Source organism: Humulus lupulus, chromosome 4 (assembly GCF_963169125.1).
Source record: "Humulus lupulus chromosome 4, drHumLupu1.1, whole genome shotgun sequence".
In the NCBI taxonomy this organism is placed as follows: Eukaryota; Viridiplantae; Streptophyta; class Magnoliopsida; order Rosales; family Cannabaceae; genus Humulus; species Humulus lupulus.
In genome coordinates, this window is record NC_084796.1 from 20,500,952 (window position 1) to 20,522,973 (window position 22,022).

At 36.5% G+C, this 22,022-nt stretch overlaps 1 protein-coding gene across 1 annotated transcript; it reads right to left on the reverse strand.

Annotated features, from left to right (window-relative positions):
* Positions 1–19,223: 19,223 nt before the first annotated feature.
* LOC133830148 (GDSL esterase/lipase At3g48460-like) lies at positions 19,224–21,371 on the reverse strand. The gene is made up of 2 exons (XM_062260073.1): positions 20,617–21,371; positions 19,224–19,880 (listed from the first exon to the last, which is right to left on the reverse strand). Exons 1-2 carry the CDS (start codon positions 21,295–21,297, stop codon positions 19,377–19,379), a joined length of 1,185 nt encoding a protein of 394 aa, XP_062116057.1. The 5' UTR covers positions 21,298–21,371; the 3' UTR covers positions 19,224–19,376.
* Positions 21,372–22,022: the final 651 nt, after the last annotated feature.

Sequence of the window (22,022 nt, forward strand, 5' to 3'; positions counted from 1 at the left end):
ATAAAAGGTTCCCAAACCAAAACCTAACCTCCGAGACTTCAAACACTACTCAACCGGGTAGTAGGTTCAATCCCGAGGCCTTAGGCTTGCATCCCCGAGCCAAAAAGCTCTCTTTGGACAAAAATGCCTTAAGGGCCACGGCCCTCCTTGGCCATGCCGCGGCCCGCCCCTCAAACAGAGGCGGCCAAGCCCAGCAGCTCCCAAGGGCCGCGGCACACCCTGGCCATGCCGCGGCGCAACGCCCATTTCAGCCAAAACCCCTGTTTTTCTTCCTTTGCGTTTTCCCTTGAAACCAACCTTTCAAACCCAACTTAAACACCACCCAAACCTCTCTCAAACACCCATTAACACCCCTAAACAACACTCAAAACTCTCCCTCATCATAACCCAAGTAAAACACCTCAAGAACTCCCTTTAATTCCAATTTTCCACACCTAAATCAAGAGCTGAAAACCAAGAATGAAAACAGAGCAAAACCAGTAAAAATAAGGATCAAAGCTTACCTCAAACTTAGTATTGAACCCTCTCCAATGGCTGAACCAAAACCACAACCTTAGCCCCTTGATTTCCTAGCTTAGCTCCACACTTAAGCTCAAAATTCCAAAGAAGAAGAAGAGAGAAATGAACCTACGGGAAGGAGAAGAAGCAAAACTCTGTTTTCCCAGCCATCCATACATTATATATATCCTCAACACAAATGACCATTATACCCCTAGGTATAATAAAGCTTCTAAAACCTCTCAAGGGCAATTTTGACATTTTCCACCTACACCGTCAATGATAATTAACGCTTCCCAATTCCCGCTAATCTCAATATTCTCAAACACCAATATTTCACATCCCGTTACCCTTCAATACCCGGTAACACTCTAATCATTAAAACACCCCGAGACTCACCCCGAGCCCCGAGCTTAAGCCTGTTATGACCAAACCGATATTTAACATTTCCTTGATCGTCTCATGCCAAATGGCTCGGACAAACCCACATCATAATGTGGTCTCAAATTATATCACCAACATGTGAATAAAATAATCAATTTACCCTCAACGGGCCGAATTACTATCACACCCCTGTATAAACAAATATGGACTCACATGCATGCATTTCACATCATATCATAATATAATCAATACATACATGCATTTTATCAACTAATAACATAATTAAACAAGTACGGCCCTCCCGGCCTACTGTTCACACCATTAAAATACATCGGAGAATTCGGGGCATTACATGATGTGTCCTTGTCACTTCGAGAAACAATACACATAAAAAAGTGACTGCATATCATTATGCATGCATGGTTTAATCCCTTAGGTGTTTTCCACTATAAAGCTTTCTAAAACATAAAAGCTTTCAAACTTTGATGAGTCAAAACTTTGAGAAGACTGTGCTCAAGATAATAATGCATGAGAGATCTTAACAAAAGAGTGATAAATACTCGATATCTCTCAAAATTTGTATGCATTATAGATTAATCATTGTGGACAATTGGGTTGTAAAACTATTATCAATAATTATGATATTCATTAGCGATGAATATGTGTACTGGGATTGAATAAGTCAAAAAACTTATATCCTCTATTCTTTCCATTTCTCATCCAAAATTGTAACTAAGTTATCAAAGTCACTATACTAAAAACTTTGTTCAGACTTAAATCAATCCAAAATTGTTGCCTAAATATAGCTTAGCTATCCTCAATTTTACTAGCAACAACGATATGATATCGAGTACATATGCATTAACCCATTATCTTGAATTCACTATATTTACAGACATTCACAATTAACACAATCATCTCTTCAGAATAGACAATGACAATCATACATCCATTGTAATATTGATCCAAAACTTGTCAACTTATGATCTATGCCTTATCTTGATCCTTAAGCATAAAAGTATTGTAATAATTGATTCATTAGTTCCACCGAAACTATTTCAAGGCACAAAACCAACGTACTAGTCTCCTGAACTCATCATTGTGTAGCAAACGTAGGAATATCACTTTAGATGCCCAAGAAAAATTCCTAAGTGATTCCATCCTCATAAAATTTGTCAATAGGGATCGATCGACACATATATACCTTACTAAAACCAACTGACACCCATTGTAATACTCCCACTGAGCATGCAGTAACTTGGCATCTTTGAATTCAAATGATTTCAAGATTTATCAATTTCGAGGCCTAGTCCAATTTTCTAATGAGAGATCGATATGACAAGACATATTATAGTCCCATCTGATAACTAAGCGGTAGAGGTTTTAGGATTGCTTAATACTAAAAATATATATATATCTTAGAGCAGTGCCACTATGTGAAAACAAGGATTATGCAATCTGCTCGTTTTCTTAGCTTTCTCAATGATCTATCAACGGAAACGATCATGTCATGTTAGAGTCGTTCAAACAAAACATATGACTCTTACGCAGGTAAGGACAACTACTTTAAATATCATAACCAAATTCAGCTAATCCACTACCGATAGGGTAGAAAAGATTGTGTGGTTCATGACATCTAATGTGTTTCCTTCACCATCTAAGCATCCTACTTTACAGTAAAATCATCGACAGGATGACTAAATTGCATGTATGGATCTTAGTTTTTAATTGTGATTGATACGGGAGAAAAGTATTTAACATGAATCACAATTTTCGACAATTGACATGTGAAAACTTACGACAGGTAAGCACAACACATTCAATGAAAAAAATTAATCTCATAATTATCTAATAAGGTCGATTGCGCATTTTTGTATTTCTAGCAAATTTTATTACCAAAAATATTAATTAAATATTGACAATAGTTTTTATAATAAATGCACAAACCATGACCAATATCTTATTACACATTTTCCATAGTATATGCCCCGAAAGAATTCATAATAATAACAACAATGAAATTCACAAAAAATTATCAAAATCACGAAAGGCATATATATAACAAAATTATGGAATGATAAACAAATAAAAAATGGCCTTGTATGAGATTAAATTAATTAACGATAAATTTATCACAATTCTCACAATTTTATGAATAACAAAATTGACATGCTTAGACTCACGATAGGTGAGTACATAAGCACTCAATTAATTATTCACTAACATAATTATATTATAAAAAATGTCAATCATCTATCAAATAATTTTTATGGCATGAATATAATTATGTCTTCATCCAATGAAATAAATAAAAAATAAAATTGTGACAGAAAAAAAATTAATTCAAATTAATTATGTGATTATGCGTCAATTAACAATTTAAATTGACCAAACCCAAAATATAATCACACAATCAAATGAGAAAAATTAAAAGGAGCAAAATGGTGAAAATTTGGTCCAAAATGGAATCTTCACGCGCCCCCACGCGCCCAAAAAGTTAAAAAAAAAATTTTTGCTGAAAAATGCCCAAAAATGACATGTAGTTTTTCAGCAAACTACATGTAGTTTGTCAGAAAACGACATAAATCATAAAAAACGACAGCACTTCCGAAAATGACAAAAAAAACCAAAAACGACACTAAATCTCGTCATTTTGAGGTTGTCTTCAACCTCCAGCGGGTCTGTTCGACCCGTTTCGAACCCAAATTCTGACCCCGTTGGATTTTAGCCACCAGAGCTTCGATTTTGATGTCGTTTGAGGGGTTTTTTCTCCATTTTTCATGCTCTTTCTATTTCCAGTACCCATTCAAACTTATAAACATCTGAAACCCGTAGATCTAATAGCCATTTTCGGCCATTAACAAGCTTTGAAAAAGCTTGGAGTTTTGGGTGTTTTCAACATAAACGAAACGGAAAATACAATCTAAAATATTGATAAACTCAATACTCATCATCCAATCTGATTTTATCTACCAATAATATATAATTTCGATTTTTTTTTATGTAAATCAGATTTTAAATTTTTTTTATTCTAATAAGTCCTAAAATCAAATGTCCAAGCTCTGATACCAATTGTTATGATTAATACACAATGAGCATTAAATAAACAATAATCAATATCAAATCATGCTCATGAATTTCCATGATCAAACATTTTATTTAGGGCATTAATATAATAATATACGTACCTCCAGTTATCGCCTTGATCTCTAATAATCATGTTGATTACACTTTTTGATCTACACATATAGAGAAAAGGAGAGCTTGGGAGTAATCACTACAACAAATTTGATATACAATGACTCCTTACAATGTCTTACACCATTGGTGTAAGACATTAAAACTTATCAGGGGTTTTAAATGTCTAATGGTGTAAGACATTGAAAGTGTATATTAATGGCTACAATTGGAAGACATTAAAAATGGTGGAAGACGTTGGAAACAGGCTGGGGTAGTGTTTATGGGTACATCCAACGTCTCCCACTGGGAGACGTGGGACACGTGGCACGTCTCCCAGTGGGAGACGTTGGATGTGCATGGGACTACATCCAACGTCTCCCAGTGGGAGACGTGCCACGTGTCCCACGTCTCCCAGTGGGAGACGTTGGATGTCTCCCTTTTATAATAGCCATCTTCTTCCTCTTCCTCACAATTACACCAACCCGAGAGCACAAACCAAAGAGGAGAGACGAATTGGGGCTGCGATTTTAGGGTTCTAAGGTAAGTTTTTATTTTATTTTATTGATTTTTAGTTAATTATTTTGCAAATAAATCATAGGTTTTGCATTAGGATGAGTAATATACATGATTTTTCGTTAGTTTTACATTTTTATGCATTTTTTTATATACATTGTAGGATTTTGTGGTTTTTCCATGGAAGTTTTTAGAGATTTATGATTTTTTAGTTTTTTTTTAATTTAACCTATCACATTGTATAGATTTCATTAGAGTATATATGTTCATGATTTTTTTAAATTTTTATCATTTTTTATTTCGAAATTGAGATATATTTTTGTATATTTGAATTTTTTTTTTAAATTGTAACTATTTTGTTATATATATAATTATGTTAAAATAAAATTTTTAAATAATTTATAAAATATAAATATATGAAATTTTTTATGTTTTTGTTTATTATTAAGTTTTTAGGTTATGGAATTTTATATTGATTTTTTGTTGAGGTTATAATTAGTGGCACATTGAGATTTTTTTTATTTGTTTACCAATATCATTTACTATTATTAGATATTTAGTGATATTTTTTTAGTAATGTTTAACATATTAATTAATTTAATTTCATAGGTTGTGATTTTTGTGGTGAGATTTTAGAGAGTATTTTGCATCAAAATTCCTATATCAATCACACATTTGAGGTAATTAAGTTTCTAAAATTACAATAATACGTTATATATTGCTAGATATTTAGTGATGTTTTATTTATTATTTATTAATTTAATTTTATTGGTTTGTGGATTTAATAGCGAATTTGATTACTAAGTGAAGTAATTTTGCTAGCTTTTGGATTAAAGATTGCAAGAGGTATATATATATTCTCTTACTTCTACTTTTAATATTATTAAACAAATGTTAGATGAGTTTGAATATCTTAAATATTCATCCATAGTGATGTAGGTTCTGAGATTAAAATTGTGTGCTGCGGTGATAACAGAAGGTTGAAAACTTGTGTGTATTAGTGAAGTAGGTTATGAGAAATTTGATTGTGTTCTGCGGAGCTATAAGGAAGAAACTTATTGTATGTTGTTTGAATTGTTTGTTTTTCTATTCACATGCAGATGGTTAGGTCATTATTATAGGGGAAATGCTGCCCGATTTTATCTAGGATAATAAACAATTAGTTTTATATAGACATTCTATAAGGAAGAAACTTATTGTATGTTGTTTGAATTGTTTATTTTGATATTCACATGCAGATGGTTAGGTCACTATTATAGGGGAAATGCTGCCCGATTTTATCTAGGATAATAAAAAATTAGTTTTATATAGACATACAACTTTATCACGTGCTTATTTAGTGTTGTTTATTTTCTTTTCCATAGACATAGGAGAATATATGGATAAACAGTGGATGTCAACGAATAGGTTATCTGCGGAATATAGGAACGGGGTCGATTTGTTCTTAAGGTTTTGTTCGGAAAATGTGAAAGACCCAAATTTTACTTATTGTCCATGTCTTAAGTGTGGAAATGTTAAAAAGATGGATCTTAAAAAGATTAAAGAACACTTATATTTCAATGGGATCGACAAGAGTTACACAATTTGGTATTACCATGGGGAGATAGCTCCGATTTCTCCAACTCTGCCAAGTAGACCAAAAGGAGTGAGGAGGAATATAGTGGAGGAGAACTGGGATCCATTAGATGAAATGATTGACGACGCACATTATGGATCAGGAGTAGACCCAAATAAGTTTGAGACATTCCTTAATGATGCCGAGAAACCAATTTACCCTGGTTGTACAAGATTTACAAAATTATCTGCGCTTCTTAGGTTGTACAATCTAAAAGCTAAACATGGCTGGAGTGATAAAAGCATTACTGAGTTATTTGGTTTCTTGAAGGAGTTATTGCCTGAAGATAATGAAATTCTAATTTCATTTTATGAGGCAAAGAAGACGTTATGCTCATTAGGCATGCAGTACGAAAAAATTCATGCATGTCCTAATGATTGCATATTATATCAAAATAGATTTGCAGACACAAAATCGTGTCCTACTTGTGTTGAGTCACGATGGCAAAAGAAAAGAAATGGTGACGATGTCAAGGAAGGAGTACCTGCCAAAGTTTTGTGGTACCTTCCGCCAATTCCTCGTTTCATCCGATTGTTTAGAAATGCCGAACATGCTAAAAGTTTGTCGTGGCATGCTAATGAAAGAATAAAGGATGGTAAATTAAGACATCCAGCTGACACCCTTGCTTGGAAGAGAGTTGATTTGAAGTGGCCTTCTTTTGGAAATGAATCTCGTAATATTCGTCTAGGTCTTTCGATTGACGGGTTTAATCCACACGCATCCCTTAGCAGTAAGTATAGTTGTTGGCCTGTTATGCTTGTTATTTACAATCTACCCCCATGGTTGTGTATGAAGAGAAAGTTTACGATTTTGACCTTGTTGATATCAGGACCTAAACAACCTGGTAATGATATTGACGTCTATCTAGCTCCTCTTATAGACGACTTGAAAACTTTGTGGGATGAAGGGGTTAAGGTTTATGATGCGTATACGCAGGAAGAATTTAATCTTAGAGTGGTCTTATTGTTGACAATTAATGACTTTCCTGCTTATGGAAATTTATCTGGGTTTAGTGTGAAAGGATATAAAGCTTGCCCCGTTTGTAAAGAAAAAACATGTTCTGAATAATTAAAACACTCTCGGAAAATATGTTATATGGGACATAGGAAGTTCTTGCCTAATACGCATAAACTTCGGACTTGGAAGAAGACATTCAATGGTAAACAAGAGTTTGAAGAGGCTCCTGAGTCATTGAATGGGATCCAAGTACTTGAGAAGATGTCTAAAATTGTGTTCAAGTTAGGGAAGCCCAAAGTTCGTACACCTACAAAGATGAAACGTAGTCGCAAGGCCAAGGTTGTGGAGGAGCCAAAAGGGTGTTATAAAAAGAAATTTGTTTTCTTCGAACTTGAATATTGGCCTTTCTTACTTATACGTCATAATTTAGATGTTATGCACATAGAGAAAAATGTATGTGATAGTTTGATTGTCACTTTGTTGAATATTCCTGGGAAAACTAAGGATAGAATTAAGGCTAGACAAGATTTGGTTGCAATGGGTATAAGGGATGAATTAACTCCAAAACCAGATAAGAGACGAGCATATTTACCTCCTGCAGCTTACACTCTTACTAAAGAGGAAAGAATGGAAATTTGCAGATGTTTGTTTAATATAAAAGTTCCAGACGGATATTCCTCAAATATAAGGTCATTGGTAGACATGAAAAGTTGTATTCTGACTGGCATGAAATCTCACGATTGTCATATTCTAATGCAACATTGGCTACCAGTGGCCATTCGATCTGTGTTGCCTAGGAGAGTTCGAGATGTAATCACAAGGTTATGCTTGTTTTTCAAGTCACTGTGTTGTAAGGTGATTGATCCGCTAAAGTTACCTAAGTTAAGAGATGAAATTGTTGAGGTATTGTGTGAGTTGGAGAAATATTTCCCGCCGGCATTTTTTGATATAATGATCCATTTGACAGTTCACTTGGTTAGAGAACTAAGATATTGTGGTCCAGTTTATTTAAGATGGATGTATCCATTTGAGCGATATATGAAGATTCTTAAGGGGTATGTTAGGAATAGAAGTCGGCCGGAAGGATGCATCATCGAATGCTATATTGCAGAAGAGGCAGTTGAATTTTGTTCTGAATACATGACTGGTGTACAAAAAATTGGGTTAAATGATGTTGAAAATGTTGAGATTCAGAGTCGTCGTGGTAGCGTTGTATGCACAGTTAGTCGAGATCTTCTAGATGAAGCGCATCGTCTTGTGTTGCAGAATATAAATGAAATTCAACCTTATATCGAGTGAGTTATATTCATATAATACATTAAGTTTAAGTTGTGTAATTTCGTATATTCAATTGTTTAACAGCATATTTATAATTGAAGGGAACATTTTAATTGGATAAAGACCAAATTTCCATCCAAGTCAAGGAACTCAAAATGGTTACAAGACGAACATTATCGAACTTTTAGTAGTTGGATAGAACAAAAGGTAAATTGTGTTGATTATTGAAAGTTGTCATTAATTAGTACTTAATTACAAGATGACATTTTTGGTTGTTTTTTGTATGTTGATTTGATAGGTTGTGTCAGAATTACAAAACACATCAAATAAGGTTTCAGACATTGTTAAGTGGATTTCTCGAGGACCTTCGGTTAATGTCATCAAGTTTTCATCATACATGATTAACGGTACTCTATTTAACACTAGGGAGCGCGATAACAACAGAAACACACAAAACAGTGGTGTTAGCCTTGTTGCTAAAACTGTGCAAGTCTCTAGTGCAAAAGATAAAAATCCAGTTGAATGTGATATGACTTTTTATGGAGTAGTTAATGAAATTTGGGAGTTAGATTATATCACAACTCGAGTACCTGTTTTCTTTTGTGATTGGGTGAAAAGTGACAGCGGCATAATATATGAAGATTTTGGTTTCACATTAGTTAATCTAAATTGAATTGGGCACAAATATGATCGATTTATATTAGCTTCACAAGCGAAACAAGTATTTTATGTGAATGATCCTTCAGACAACCAATGGTCAATTGCTCTTCCAACGCAAACAAGAGAATGGAACATTAAAGATGGTGATTTACATGATATACCTCTCGAAGAAGAACTTGTCACATTCACCGCAATAGAAGATAATGACGAAGTTGATGATGATTGTATTTGTTTCTGTGAAAATGGTGAAGGATTGTGGGTTGATGATAATGGGTCTTGAGGTACCATTTAATAGGTTTCATATGTTTATGATATGTGAAATTCTTAGTTTCATCTTTTGGTTTCGTCAATTTGTTTCATCTTTTGATTATGAGTGTCCAAAATTGTTATAATAATGATATTTATGTTTCACAGATGGAGGCTGATCCTTTTGGTGGTAGTTCTGATGACGGAGAACAACGCCCTCATTCTCAGTCAGTGGAACAAGAAAATAAATCTGTGAAATGACGTACATGGATGTCTAGAAACACCAAAAAAAGGAGTGAAGGAAATCTTACTCCTGTTGAATACAATGAGTACGGTCAACTAGTGGGTGGATCTAGAAGTAATGTTTCCTCACAACTTGGATCAGTTGTTCGAGCAACTGTGTCCATCAACATTAACAGTTGGAAAGATGTTAGTGTGGTGGATAAAAATAAAATATGGGACACAATGAATGTATATTTTTTATTAATTATATTTCATTTAATGTTTTTAAAATATATATTGTTTTGATAATATGCTTCTTATTACTTTCAAACTTGCAGAAAACTTATGATTTGGACCCCAAACAAAAGCAACAGATGTTGAAGGATGCGTGAAAGAACTTCCGAAATTGGAAGACTAATCTTACAAGGGTACACGTTTACGACGCTTTGAAAAAATACCCAAATGAGTTCCCGCCAGCTTTGCCATTTGGATTTGAGAATGTCATAACTCCGGATGAATGGTTAAAGTTTGTGAACTCAAGATTAACTCCCGAGTGGCAAAGAAAGAGAGAGGAGAAGAAAAATTATCGAGCACTGAATAAATACAATCACAACCTCTCTAGAGGAGGCTATGTGTGTATTGAAGAGATGTTAATGGAACAAAGTGGGAAAAGTCTAACTGAACTTGATAGGGCAGACTTATGGAGCATGGGTCGTCGGAATGCAAAAGGAGAGCTCATTGGAGAGGCCTTTGAGATTCAAAAAAATATTGTAAGTGCTCATATTTAATAATGTTGATATGTCAAATTATTAGCTTATATATATAACTTTCTGTGAATATTGTTTCACAGGATCATTACCGGTAACTCCAAGCTGAGGGTAAATGGGCACCTGATGGCCCTGATGATGTGCTGACGAGGGCGTTGGGCACTCCTGAGCCTCGAGGACGTGTTAGGGCTGGAGGACACAGTGTGTCCCACTCAGTATACTGGAATACTCCAACACCTACCTCAACAAAAAATAAATCAAAAGCCTCTTCTTCGAATGACGGCATTAGAAAGGAATTTGAAGAAAGATTTCGAAAACAAGAAGAAGAGCATCGTCAACAAGCACAACGCCTAGAAGAGCGCCTTCAGCAACAAGATGAGCTCTTGAAAAAATTATTGGCCCAACAGAGCGGGTCAGGATCTAACGTTGGAGTCCCACCAGCGCCATCATCATACTATGTGCCCGACCCACCAGTGCCACTAGCGCAGGCGTCCTACTATACTCCAGACCCAGTAGTGCCTCAAGCAGAACACCACATTATTGCACTACAACCGCTTTTGCAAGAGGTAATTAAACTTTCTTGAATATTCTGAAACCAAATAAATTTCTTTACTGCTTCAACATGATTATTTGTATATAATATGTTTCTTACGCAGGGCTGAGCATGCCAATTAGCAATTGGTTCGGTTTCAAACATTGTTGCATCAGGTACACTCATTGAAAGAGAGGCAGGCAAAAACTTCCAAGTTATGATTACGAGTGTTCTTAAGCCAACCTGTCCTCTCCCTTTTGCATATCCTAATTTGGACATGTACATAGTTGCTCAGGCCATTGGGACGCCAATAGCGTGGCCTAAGGATTTTGTCATTATATCTGAAGATGTAACTCATGAGGTGATGCCATATTTTTACATAATTATCTTTACAATTCTATATTTGTTTGCAATTTTTTTAATTGTTGATATAATTGTATACAGACTCCCTCTACAAGTAGGACCAAATCACAACGACCAAGAGCTCCATCAACACAACAACCTCGAGAAAGAAGACGACAACAAACTCCTCCAACACAATTGGCCCACACTCCATTGGAACGATTACAGAATATCGTATCTCATTGAGATGATGGCGAGTGTGTCAATCTAGGCATAGAGTCTGAAGTTTTTGATCAGGATATGTCTCACTGTTATATATTTAAGGATGACATACTTCAGTTTGCTCGAAAGGAGAAGATTGGACAAGCAATAGTCGTCATCTACATGAGGTATATATCTCACAAATAAGTTTGTTCATTTAATTTTCTAATTTGATTTATTCTTTCATATAACAATTTTTCATATTTTTGTATTAGGTTCATTTACAGATATGTGGTACAACAAGGTCGCCAAAATAAGTTTTTATTTGTCAATCCTAATATCGTCGCCACTCAAGGGAGTTCATTCGACGATTGTGTTAAGAATCTGTTCAGACGTTGCAATGACGTAAAATCAAGAGAACAAGTTATGCTTGTCCCTTGGAACCATGGGTAAGTTTAAAAAGTTGTCATTTTTCCGACCCATATCAATAATTTCTTTGTTTAACATTTGAGCTATAATTTTTTTGTTTTTCTTATACAGTGAACATTGGATGTTGCTTATTTTGGCACCATATGCATATCATGTTTATTGTTGTGATCCGGTGAATTCAGAGCTAAATAACCGTGAGGAGATTGTATCAGTGATCGTCAGCGCTTTCAGTCTTTTTTTCTCTATGAATCTTCCTGATGTCGAGATCCCTGATACTCTACGCATTAAGCAACCTCAGGTGAGTAACTTCAGCAAATTTTTTTGAACATTTATAATAATTAAGTAGAATAATATGTATGCATTTTTTAAAAAGTTTCAATTTAATAATAAATTACTCATATTTTTAAATAATTAGTGTCCACACCAACCGGACAATGTGGCATGTGGATACTACTTAATGAGGATGTTGAAAGATTTGATTGAACATGCGAGTCCCGGACATTACTTGAGAATGGTATTATTAATTAAAATTTACAAATTATTTTTAAAACTATAAATGTAATCAAATAATTAATTAATATATTTTACTTTATATTTCTTGCAGCTAACAAGCACATCATATACAGAGGCACAAATTGATGAGTTGCGACAAGAATGGGCGACATATATGTTGCCGATAATCCAAAGTTACCGACCTCGTTGATAGGTTTTTTTTTAATTTTTTAACTCTTTCTTCATACACAATGCAATATTTGTTCATTTTCAATATTTCTAACAAATATTATATTTATTGTATACGTCTAACAAATATATTTTTTTCTTTCAATTTAATTGATTATTAAAATAATTTCAATTTAAATTTAGATTAAAATAATTTCAATTTAAATTAAAATAATTTCAATTTAAATTAATATTATTTCAATTTAATTAATTATTAAATCAAATTAAAATAATATTAATTATAAATTTATTTAATATATATTTTTTTAAATGTGAGAGACTTTCAATGTGTCCCATTGGGAGAGGTAGGAGACTTCCCACGTCTCCCAATGGGAGAGGTGGAAAGTCAACGTTTGACTTTCCACGTCTCTCAATGGGAGACGTGGGAAGTGAGGCACGTCTCCCAATGGGAGACGTGTGATATATACCTACGATGATCCTAGCAACAACGTCTCCCCAATTGGGAGACATTGTAGACTTTCAATGTCTCCCAATTAAAGTCATAAAACCTCTATTTTGTTGTAGTGAATGAACACTACTCTATCATTCTCTCTACACCATAGCCACACTCATTCTACCTTAATCATCAATCAAGAGCACAACCCTTTATATAAGGAATTATGGGCCAATTGGGCTTACATGCCCAATGTGAGAGAATTAGTTGTCTTAGCCCAATGGGCTGACCAAAGACGTTTTAGAGCGTGCCCATGGGCCCCGAGCATGTTAGTACGTTATGTCCATCCCATTATGGCCCGATGGTAATATCATGCATTACCGATTATATAGTTATCATTACATGCTAATACCGATACTGTGTGAGCAACACTTAATTATTATGTTAGTCCATATAAAATATTCTAACATACACCATCATTTGAAATTCCATCAATGTTTTGTAAAGTTGCAGCAAGCATTTCAGAATTTTCTTCATCTCTATCAAAATACAATCTTTTTTTTCTGCATTGGTCTTTATAAAATTACATATAGCACAAGAAGCAAAGTGATGGGAGCACTCTAGAACTATATAGATTCCTAGAAAAAATGCAAAGTTAACTAGCGAGAGCACCATGACTGACTGTCATCGCATTGAAAATGAAATGAGCATTCTGCTTAGTCCTTTGAGACCTTTGTTTAGGTGAGTATTTGAAAAAAAAAAATTAATGATGCTATGAGAGGCTTAACGAACTCCACAAAAAATCTTCCATGACTTATTGATAAAACCTTTTTTGAAATAGAACTAGAACTAGCTTAGTCCATTAACTCAAAAACATCACAATGAACAACAAAAAGACATAATTACCAATATGCAACTTGATTAAACGACAAGCTGTGACAGACTTGGACACACACACGATTCCTATGAAGCCTTAAACTAACCAAAGTTGCTTGAATATTGAATGTGGAAAACTAGTAGAAATGAAATGAGGCTAGTGTTTGAACTCATTTTTTACTTAACTAACAAAACAAGTGATGAAATCAAGATTAGCATCGAGTTCTGTTTTCAAAATTTAATAAATTAAAAATATAATTTTTTAACTAATATTTTAAAAATCAGTGAGTCAAGCCTACATCATTAATTTGCCGATGGAAATTAATGCAAGGCAATGCTTATGATATTAAATGATATGATAATATTAGTAAATTTGATCATATAGAAGAACATGGATCTTATAGTATATTGAATCAAGCAGTGAGATTTACTTTCAGTTGTCAAATGTGTCCAGAAGCCATGCATATATTAAATGCTGTACTTATATATGAATATGACTGCTATGAAAATGAAAGTCTTTGTGATAATTCTGAAGTGAGAGAGATGAGTGAATAAAGAATGAAATGAGTGAAATGATTTCAACGTGATGTTGAGATAAGCTTAGCTGATATATACTGAGAGAGTGTAACAGAAATCTGTTACAACCGAAGGGAGACAGTTAGGCTGAGCTGCGGACAGCTGGAAGCACTAAAAACAGAGTAACTAAACAGTCATTAGCAGCTTAACTAACCCCTTATTAACTACCCTTAACAATATTTCTAACACCCCCCCTCAAGTTGGACGTATTGTGAAGTCCTAACTTGTTACAAAGACTAGAAAAATGAGTTATTGGTAAGGGTTTGGTTAATATATCAGCTACTTGGTTTGCTGAGTCGACATATCGAACATCCAGAAGTTTGTCTAAGACTCTGTCACGAACAAAATGTAAGTCGATTTCGATATGCTTTGTACGAGCGTGGTACACTGGATTTGAAGCTAATGAGGCAGCTCCCAGGTTGTCACACCATATAATCGGGCATGGAGACGTGGACAATCCCAACTCGGCAAAGAGAGACTGCAGCCATACGAGTTCAGCCGTTGCTAGAGCTAACGCACGATACTCTGACTCCGTGCTGGATCTTGCTATGACAGACTGCTTCTTTGAACACCAACTTATCAAGTTGCCACCAAGGTATACTACATATCCTGAAGTGGACTTTCTGTCGTCTAGATTGCCAGCCCAGTCGGCGTCTGAGAATGCGTGAAGATCAAGGGAGGAGCTGCTTGTGAATCGGAGAGCTTGAGACAATGTGCCAGCCAAGTAGCGAAGGATTCTCTTGCATGCTGTCCAATGAGCCGTAGTTGGAGCTTTTAGGTACTGGCTAAGTCTGTTGACAGCGAAGGAGATGTCTGGCCTTGTGAGGGTCAAGTACTGTAGTGCACCTATGACTGATCGATACATTGTTGGATTAGCTAATGGGACGCCTGTATCAAGAGTGAGCTTAAAGCTTGGGCACATAGGGGTCGGTTGAGGGTGGGAGTCCAGCATTTTGGTTTTACTCAGCAAGTCTCTCGTATACTTTGTTTGACTCAGGAGAATGTGATCAGACGTGCGAGTGACTTCGAAGCCGAGGAAGTATTGCACTGGACCAAGCTTCTTCAAGGCAAAACGAACGTTAAGATCGACAATAAGACGGTGAATTTGAGCATTGTCATTGCCTGTTATTAAAATATCGTCGACATAGACCAAGACAAAGAGTTGCTTCGGACCACTGACTGAGTAAAAGAGGCTAGTGTCTGCTTTTGAGTCCTTGAGGCCCCAACTGAGAAGAGACGATTTCAACTGGTCAAACCACGCACGAGGTGCTTGGCGTAGTCCATAAATCGCCTTGTGGAGTTTACATACATGATTGGGAAAGGAGGTGTTGATGAATCCCTCTGGCTGGTGCATGTAAACAGTTTCATGAAGTTTGCCGTTCAGAAAAGCATTATTTATGTCGATTTGTTGTATTTCCCACTTGTTGATTGCAGCTAGAGAGAAAATGACCCGTATAGTGCATGGCTTGACAACTGGGCTGTATGTCTCAAGGAAGTCGATCCCCGGTGTTTGCTGGAAGCCCTTTGCAACTAAACGGGCCTTGTGTCGATTGATAGTCCCATCACTGTTATATTTAATTCGGAAGATCCATTTGTTGTTGATCACAGCCATGTCTGGAGTGAAGGGTACCAAGCTCCACGTTTGATTGGCCTGCAGTGCCTGAAATTCAGATAACATAGCTTGTTTCCAGCATTGGTTAGTGAGAGCACTTTTCACATTTAGAGGTTCCAATTCAGGTGTAAGATTTGCCAAGTAAGTCTTTGGTTTAAATGTGCCAGTTTTTGACCGAGTTACCATGGAGTGTGTATTTGTGGGGTTGGGTGGTATAGGCAAGTTAAAATGTGAATCTGAGATGGGTACAAATGGTGGGAGATTTGGAGAATCATGTGGTGGAGACACAGAATTAGTTGGTTGTGTTGGGGAAATATGAGAGGTTACAGGGGACAAGGAAGGAAGAGTGGTGTTATTTGGAGACTGAGATGTAGACACTGGGGAGTGAGACTGAACAGGGGAGTCTGGGCGAGATACTAGTGATGGTGATTGTGGCTTATGAAGTGAGACTAATGGAAGTGCAAAACCAGTATTAGATGTATTTAGGGTAGGCAAAGAGGATGCTGGACCTTGGACAAAGAGGCTATCATAGGGAAATTCTACTTCATTGAATGTGACACTACGAGCAACATAAAGCCTACCTGAGGGATGTAGACACTTGTATCCTCGATGGTGTGAGCTATACCCGACAAAAACACACTTAGAAGATCGAAATGAGACTTTGTGGTTTTGGTATGGACGTAGAAGTGGAACCCAAATGCTTTGAACAGAGTATAATCTGGTTTTGTTTTGAAGAGAGTTTCATATGGTGAAATGAAGTCTAGAGTTGGTGTTGGTAGCCTATTGATTAAGTGTGCAGCTGTGGAAAAAGCTTCCCACCAGAACTTTAGTGGCATGTTAGCATGTGCTAAGAGAGTGAGCCCCATATCATCAACATGCCGATGTTTCCGCTCTATTCGGCCTTGTTGCTGATGTGTATGGGGACATGAGTGTCTACGTGAGATGCCAAGGTCATGAAAGAGTTGATATAATGAACGATACTCACCCCCTAAATCTGTTTGAACACTCTGTATCTTTGTTTGAAATGAACGCTCTATAAATGCAATGAAATGTTTGAATAGAGATGGTACATCAGATTTAGCTTTCATTGGATACAGCCATACATGTTTTGAGTAATCATCTATAAAGCTCAAATAGTATTTATATCCATCATTTGAAGTGTAAAAAGAGGGGCCCCATACATCAGAGTGAACTAATTGAAAAGGGAGAGTGGTTTTATGAGATGTACTCTTGAAAGTGAATTGATGAAGTTTGCCTAATTGGCATGCATCACAGAAATCAACTTGTTTACATTTCAAAGAGGGATTTATTGAAGACAGTACACTATCAAGAACAGGTTTGGAGGGATGACCTAAGCGGGAGTGCCATATCATAGCTGCTTTGGATTTATCTGATACTACATTGCTGGTAGTAGTAATATTGTATGCATGCTTGATAGGCGAATTTATTTCAGTGGACTGGGACTGAGCATTTGCTAAAGATGACTGAGAGGAGATCTGGAGAGTATACAGGCCATCACGAAGCGAGCCCTGAAGAAGTGCTTGCCTCGTACTCTTGTCCTTGACAATACAAGAAGAGGCATCAAACTCAAGAATAACATTGTTATCCTTGGTGAACTGTGATATGCTTATAAGGTTTTTGGTCAAATTAGGCACTAGTAAAATATCTTTCAGAATTAAAGACTCATTGGCATTAATAGTAGAAACTGAATTAAAACCAATATGTGAAATAGGAAGAGTCTCACCATTACCGACTGTTACTTTTGCCTTCCCCTTGTAGTCGGCTTTCTGAGTCAGAGAATGATCGTCATGTGTCATGTGGTTGGTGGCTCCGGTGTCAAGAATCCAGTCATTCGATGTGTTGTTTGTGTAGGTTGGTTCGGATATGAATGCATTTGGTGAGTCGTTCGCATTGTTGGAAGATGGATAGGTGTGAGGATGAGCACCTGAAAAATGGACATCAAAGCGATGAATGCAACGGTGAACAGTATGACCAGTTCTGCCACACAACTGACATATCACTCGACTCGATCGACCAGATCCACGGCCACCATGAGGAGGTCTGTGTCCACGCCAAGATCCACGACCGGGACGTCCCTGATACTTGTTCTGACCACGAATGGAGAGTCCAGCGAAGTTAGCTTCAGCATTGTCGATGTTGGAGGAGGTGAGCTGCTGGATTCGCATTTCTTGAGTATGAAGACTGAATTGGACGTCTTGAATCGTCAGAGGTTCAGACCTGTTCGTCAGATTCACGATCGTAGCTTCGTACTCTGATCCTAAGCCTCCAAGAACATACAGGCACAAGCTGTCGTCAGAGATCGGGTCACCTGCTTCAGCTAGCGTGTCAGCGTAGGTCTTCATCTTCAAGATATAGTCGTCGATCGTCATAGAGCCTTTCTTGGTGGATTGGAGCAGTCCTTTGATCTGAAGAACTCTGGCTTTCGACTTCGTGGCAAAGAGTTGTTGAAGAACCGTCCAGATCTCAGCCGACGTACGGCATCGGATCACATGACCAAGCATATTTTCCGTTATAGAGTTGAGAATCCAGTGCATTATGAATTGATCGAAACGAAGCCAATGTGCATGAAGAGGATTGGGCTGAGTCGTACCTGCAATATTCAAGGGAGGCTGAGGGAGGGATCCAAGAACATATCCGTCGAGATTGTACGCGCGCAGAGCAGCCAGGACCAATGCACGCCAGTAGGAGTAATTTTGGCGATCCAGGCGGAGATGAAGTGGGAGCAAGGTATTGTTGGGTAGGGGAAGTTGTTCAACTGCGGCTGGAGCTTGTTGGACATTGTCGGCAACTGAGTGAGTCGTTCCGTCGGACGCCATGATCCGTGTAGCTTCTGATACCATGTGATAATTCTGAAGTGAGAGAGATGAGTGAATAAAGAATGAAATGAGTGAAATGATCTCAACGTGATGTTGAGATAAGCTTAGCTGATATATACTGAGAGAGTGTAACAGAAATCTGTTACAACCGAAGGGAGACAGTTAGGCTGAGCTGCGGACAGCTGGAAGCACTAAAAACAGAGTAACTAAACAGTCATTAGCAGCTTAACTAACCCCTTATTAACTACCCTTAACAATATTTCTAACAGTCTTCTCAAGGAACTGAAATCATGTTTAAACTCAACTGGGATTCCTAAACAAGTTGAACATGTAAAGGAAATAAAACTATTGGTCTCTTTGACAAATGATAATGCGAATGAAAACTCAATTCAAAATCATGTGCTCCATTTGATATTGTGAGATACAGCAGAGTACACATAAAAAATTAGCAGTTCATAGGATGTGAATCAAAGTCTTTATTCTTTTCTTTTGTGTTTTTGTTCTTTTGAAGCCTAATACAATATAATGGCGGCATTTTCATCCTTGGTGTAGTTTTCTGTCTAACAAGTAACTGAAACGAGGGTGAGTAAGTGATCCTTTAAGGAACATATCAGAGACCACCTTATACATGGCTTCAGTGAGATGAACTCCATCCCAGTTCACATACTGAGATGGGTTTGGACAGGCACTGATAGAAGGCATCCCACAAACTGAAAACACATCAAAGTTATAGGGTTCACCCGCGCCACAACAGGCTTTAAATGTCTCCTTGATACCAAACTTGGCTGGACTTTGCATGACGGTTTGGTAAGCAGTCCAGTAATCGGCGTATGTTATGACAGCTTGGGGAAACTGCCTTCTGAGAGATTTCACCAGGTTTAAGATGGCTATATTGTGGGTGTAACTTTGATTGTTGACACTCTTGACACAGCCCATGTTGTCCCTGTCTTCTGGGGGAGCTAATACCATGGACAAAGGCAAGCATCCTGACATTGGCAAGCCTTGAACCACAACATACTTTGCACCTTTCTTTAACAACGCCTGCAAAAACCAGTTAATAATACACCAGATAAGAGCACTGAATGCTTAAAGGTCAAGGATCTTGGATATGTAGGTAGTATTACATTAGGACTAGTTTAAAGGTCTTGAATGCTTGTGAGTGAGACCCTTCTATCTAATTAATGAAATTATATCATCACCACCTATATATGCGACCCTAGAAAATGAGATCTCTATTTTCTTAAGTTACCTTTGTTGTAAGTGGTGGAGCCTGGACCATATATTTATTATGGTGCGATTTGTTTTTAGAGAGAAATCACAGCTCATATAGCTACTTTTTATATATACAGTGAAAAAAAAAACATGTACTAATTTCACCTACAAATCCAAGTACTACATTAATATTAAAATTAGATTTTTCTTTAACTAAATAAGGTAGGCAATATGTCAAAATCTAGTTGGACAGCTCAAGAAAAATGACAGATATTGACTATATTTTCTTTGCCAAAAGAAGAGCAAAACTATATCCATACTCAAGTACAAAACTCAAAGACTGTAATTGGTATACACGAGTAATTTTGTTGCTCTAAACTCATAATATGCGTTTTGGTGAAGTAGGTTTTTTCAATCATTTTGCACATAACATTGTTATGATAAGTCTTTGCAAAATATCATTCCACACCATGTCGAAAATTCTTGACATATTTTTGCAAAATGATATTAAAAAGAAATTGTCTATTTTCATTCATTACTCGTCAACTACACAAGTAAATCTTACCGTTAAAAACTGAGTATAGCTACTGATGCCCAGCTTCCGAATAGTGTCACCGGAAACAGTGGATCCAAAAGTGTAAGCATAGTCATTGACACCAATCTCACCAACCCAAAACAAAGCATCATCAAGATGAGCAGCTCTGCAATTCCCATCCAGAACCTTACACCCTACAGTTTCCTCCAAGTACTTATCGAACCAAAGAAGCTGAGTCTGAATAGATTGAGGAGTGATATTAAGAGTAAGGTTGTTCTTAACAAAGAACTCATGGTCTATAGCAGTGGAACCAGCCACAGCAAAGTTGACCCCATTTGGTGAATTTCCCTTGATATATTTATAGGGAGGCAAGTAAGGCAACGACAGTGATTGTGCCACGAAGTCAATCACCAACCGTCCATCTGAGTACCGGTTCGTTGGGTGGTGAAAGAAGGTCATCCCGTACGGAAGGCTAGAGACATGGCCAAAGCCACTTGGCCCAGTAGCCGACCTGGTGTTGCCAGTGTCAGTAAAAGAGTCACCAAAGGCATAGATTTTCTTAAAGGGAAGTGGGTTTGTTTTGGTTATGGCATTAGAGATTGGAGAAGATAGGATCAAGATGGTGACTATGGTGATGATCATAGCCATGATTTGATGAGAAGAGAAATATGAAACCATAATTGGAAACTTCAACACATCACATATAACCATTTCAAAATCTGTGTGCCATAGCTACTTATTATGGAGTCTTTTTTGTGCTTGTTTGAAGAGAAAGTTTTCTCTAAATTTATTGAGAAATGGTGTTAAGTAAGATCTTGATTAAGTAGTTGAGGAAGCTTTAAATGAGCATGGTCTACCTCACCTGCATTGAGTTTTAAAAAAAAAACATATAATATCAAAGTTATAATAGTGTGTTCATTATTAAACTTGTTCTTTTATTTTCGGTTCTTTTTTCATATACGTACTTGGTGTATGGTTTTAGTTGATGTTCTTAAATATCACAACTACCCATCTTATTACATTATTACAACTTTACAAGCCTCATTTTTAGGTGCCATTGCATACTCTTTCACTGACTCAGGCTCATGACAAAAAAAAAAGAATAAATAACAACAAATTTGTAATTTTTCATCAATCAGATTTGTAATTTTGATGTTGGGATGGGAACATGACCTTGTTATGGGGCAATAATGATCTTTCACAGTATACTATGTTGTACTTGGATACGTAGTATAACATAAATGAGTTTCGTTCGAGTAACTAATGCTTCTCATGCCTCCTTTTAAGACTGAGTATGTACTGAGTTGATACTATGTTGAGGTAAGTTTCGATTTCACTTTGGTTGGTAACTTGGTGATTAATGATTTTGGGGATACGCTAAAGTTATCGCTTTGGTTAATGTATTATTATTATTATTTTTTTTTAAATTTAGGCAT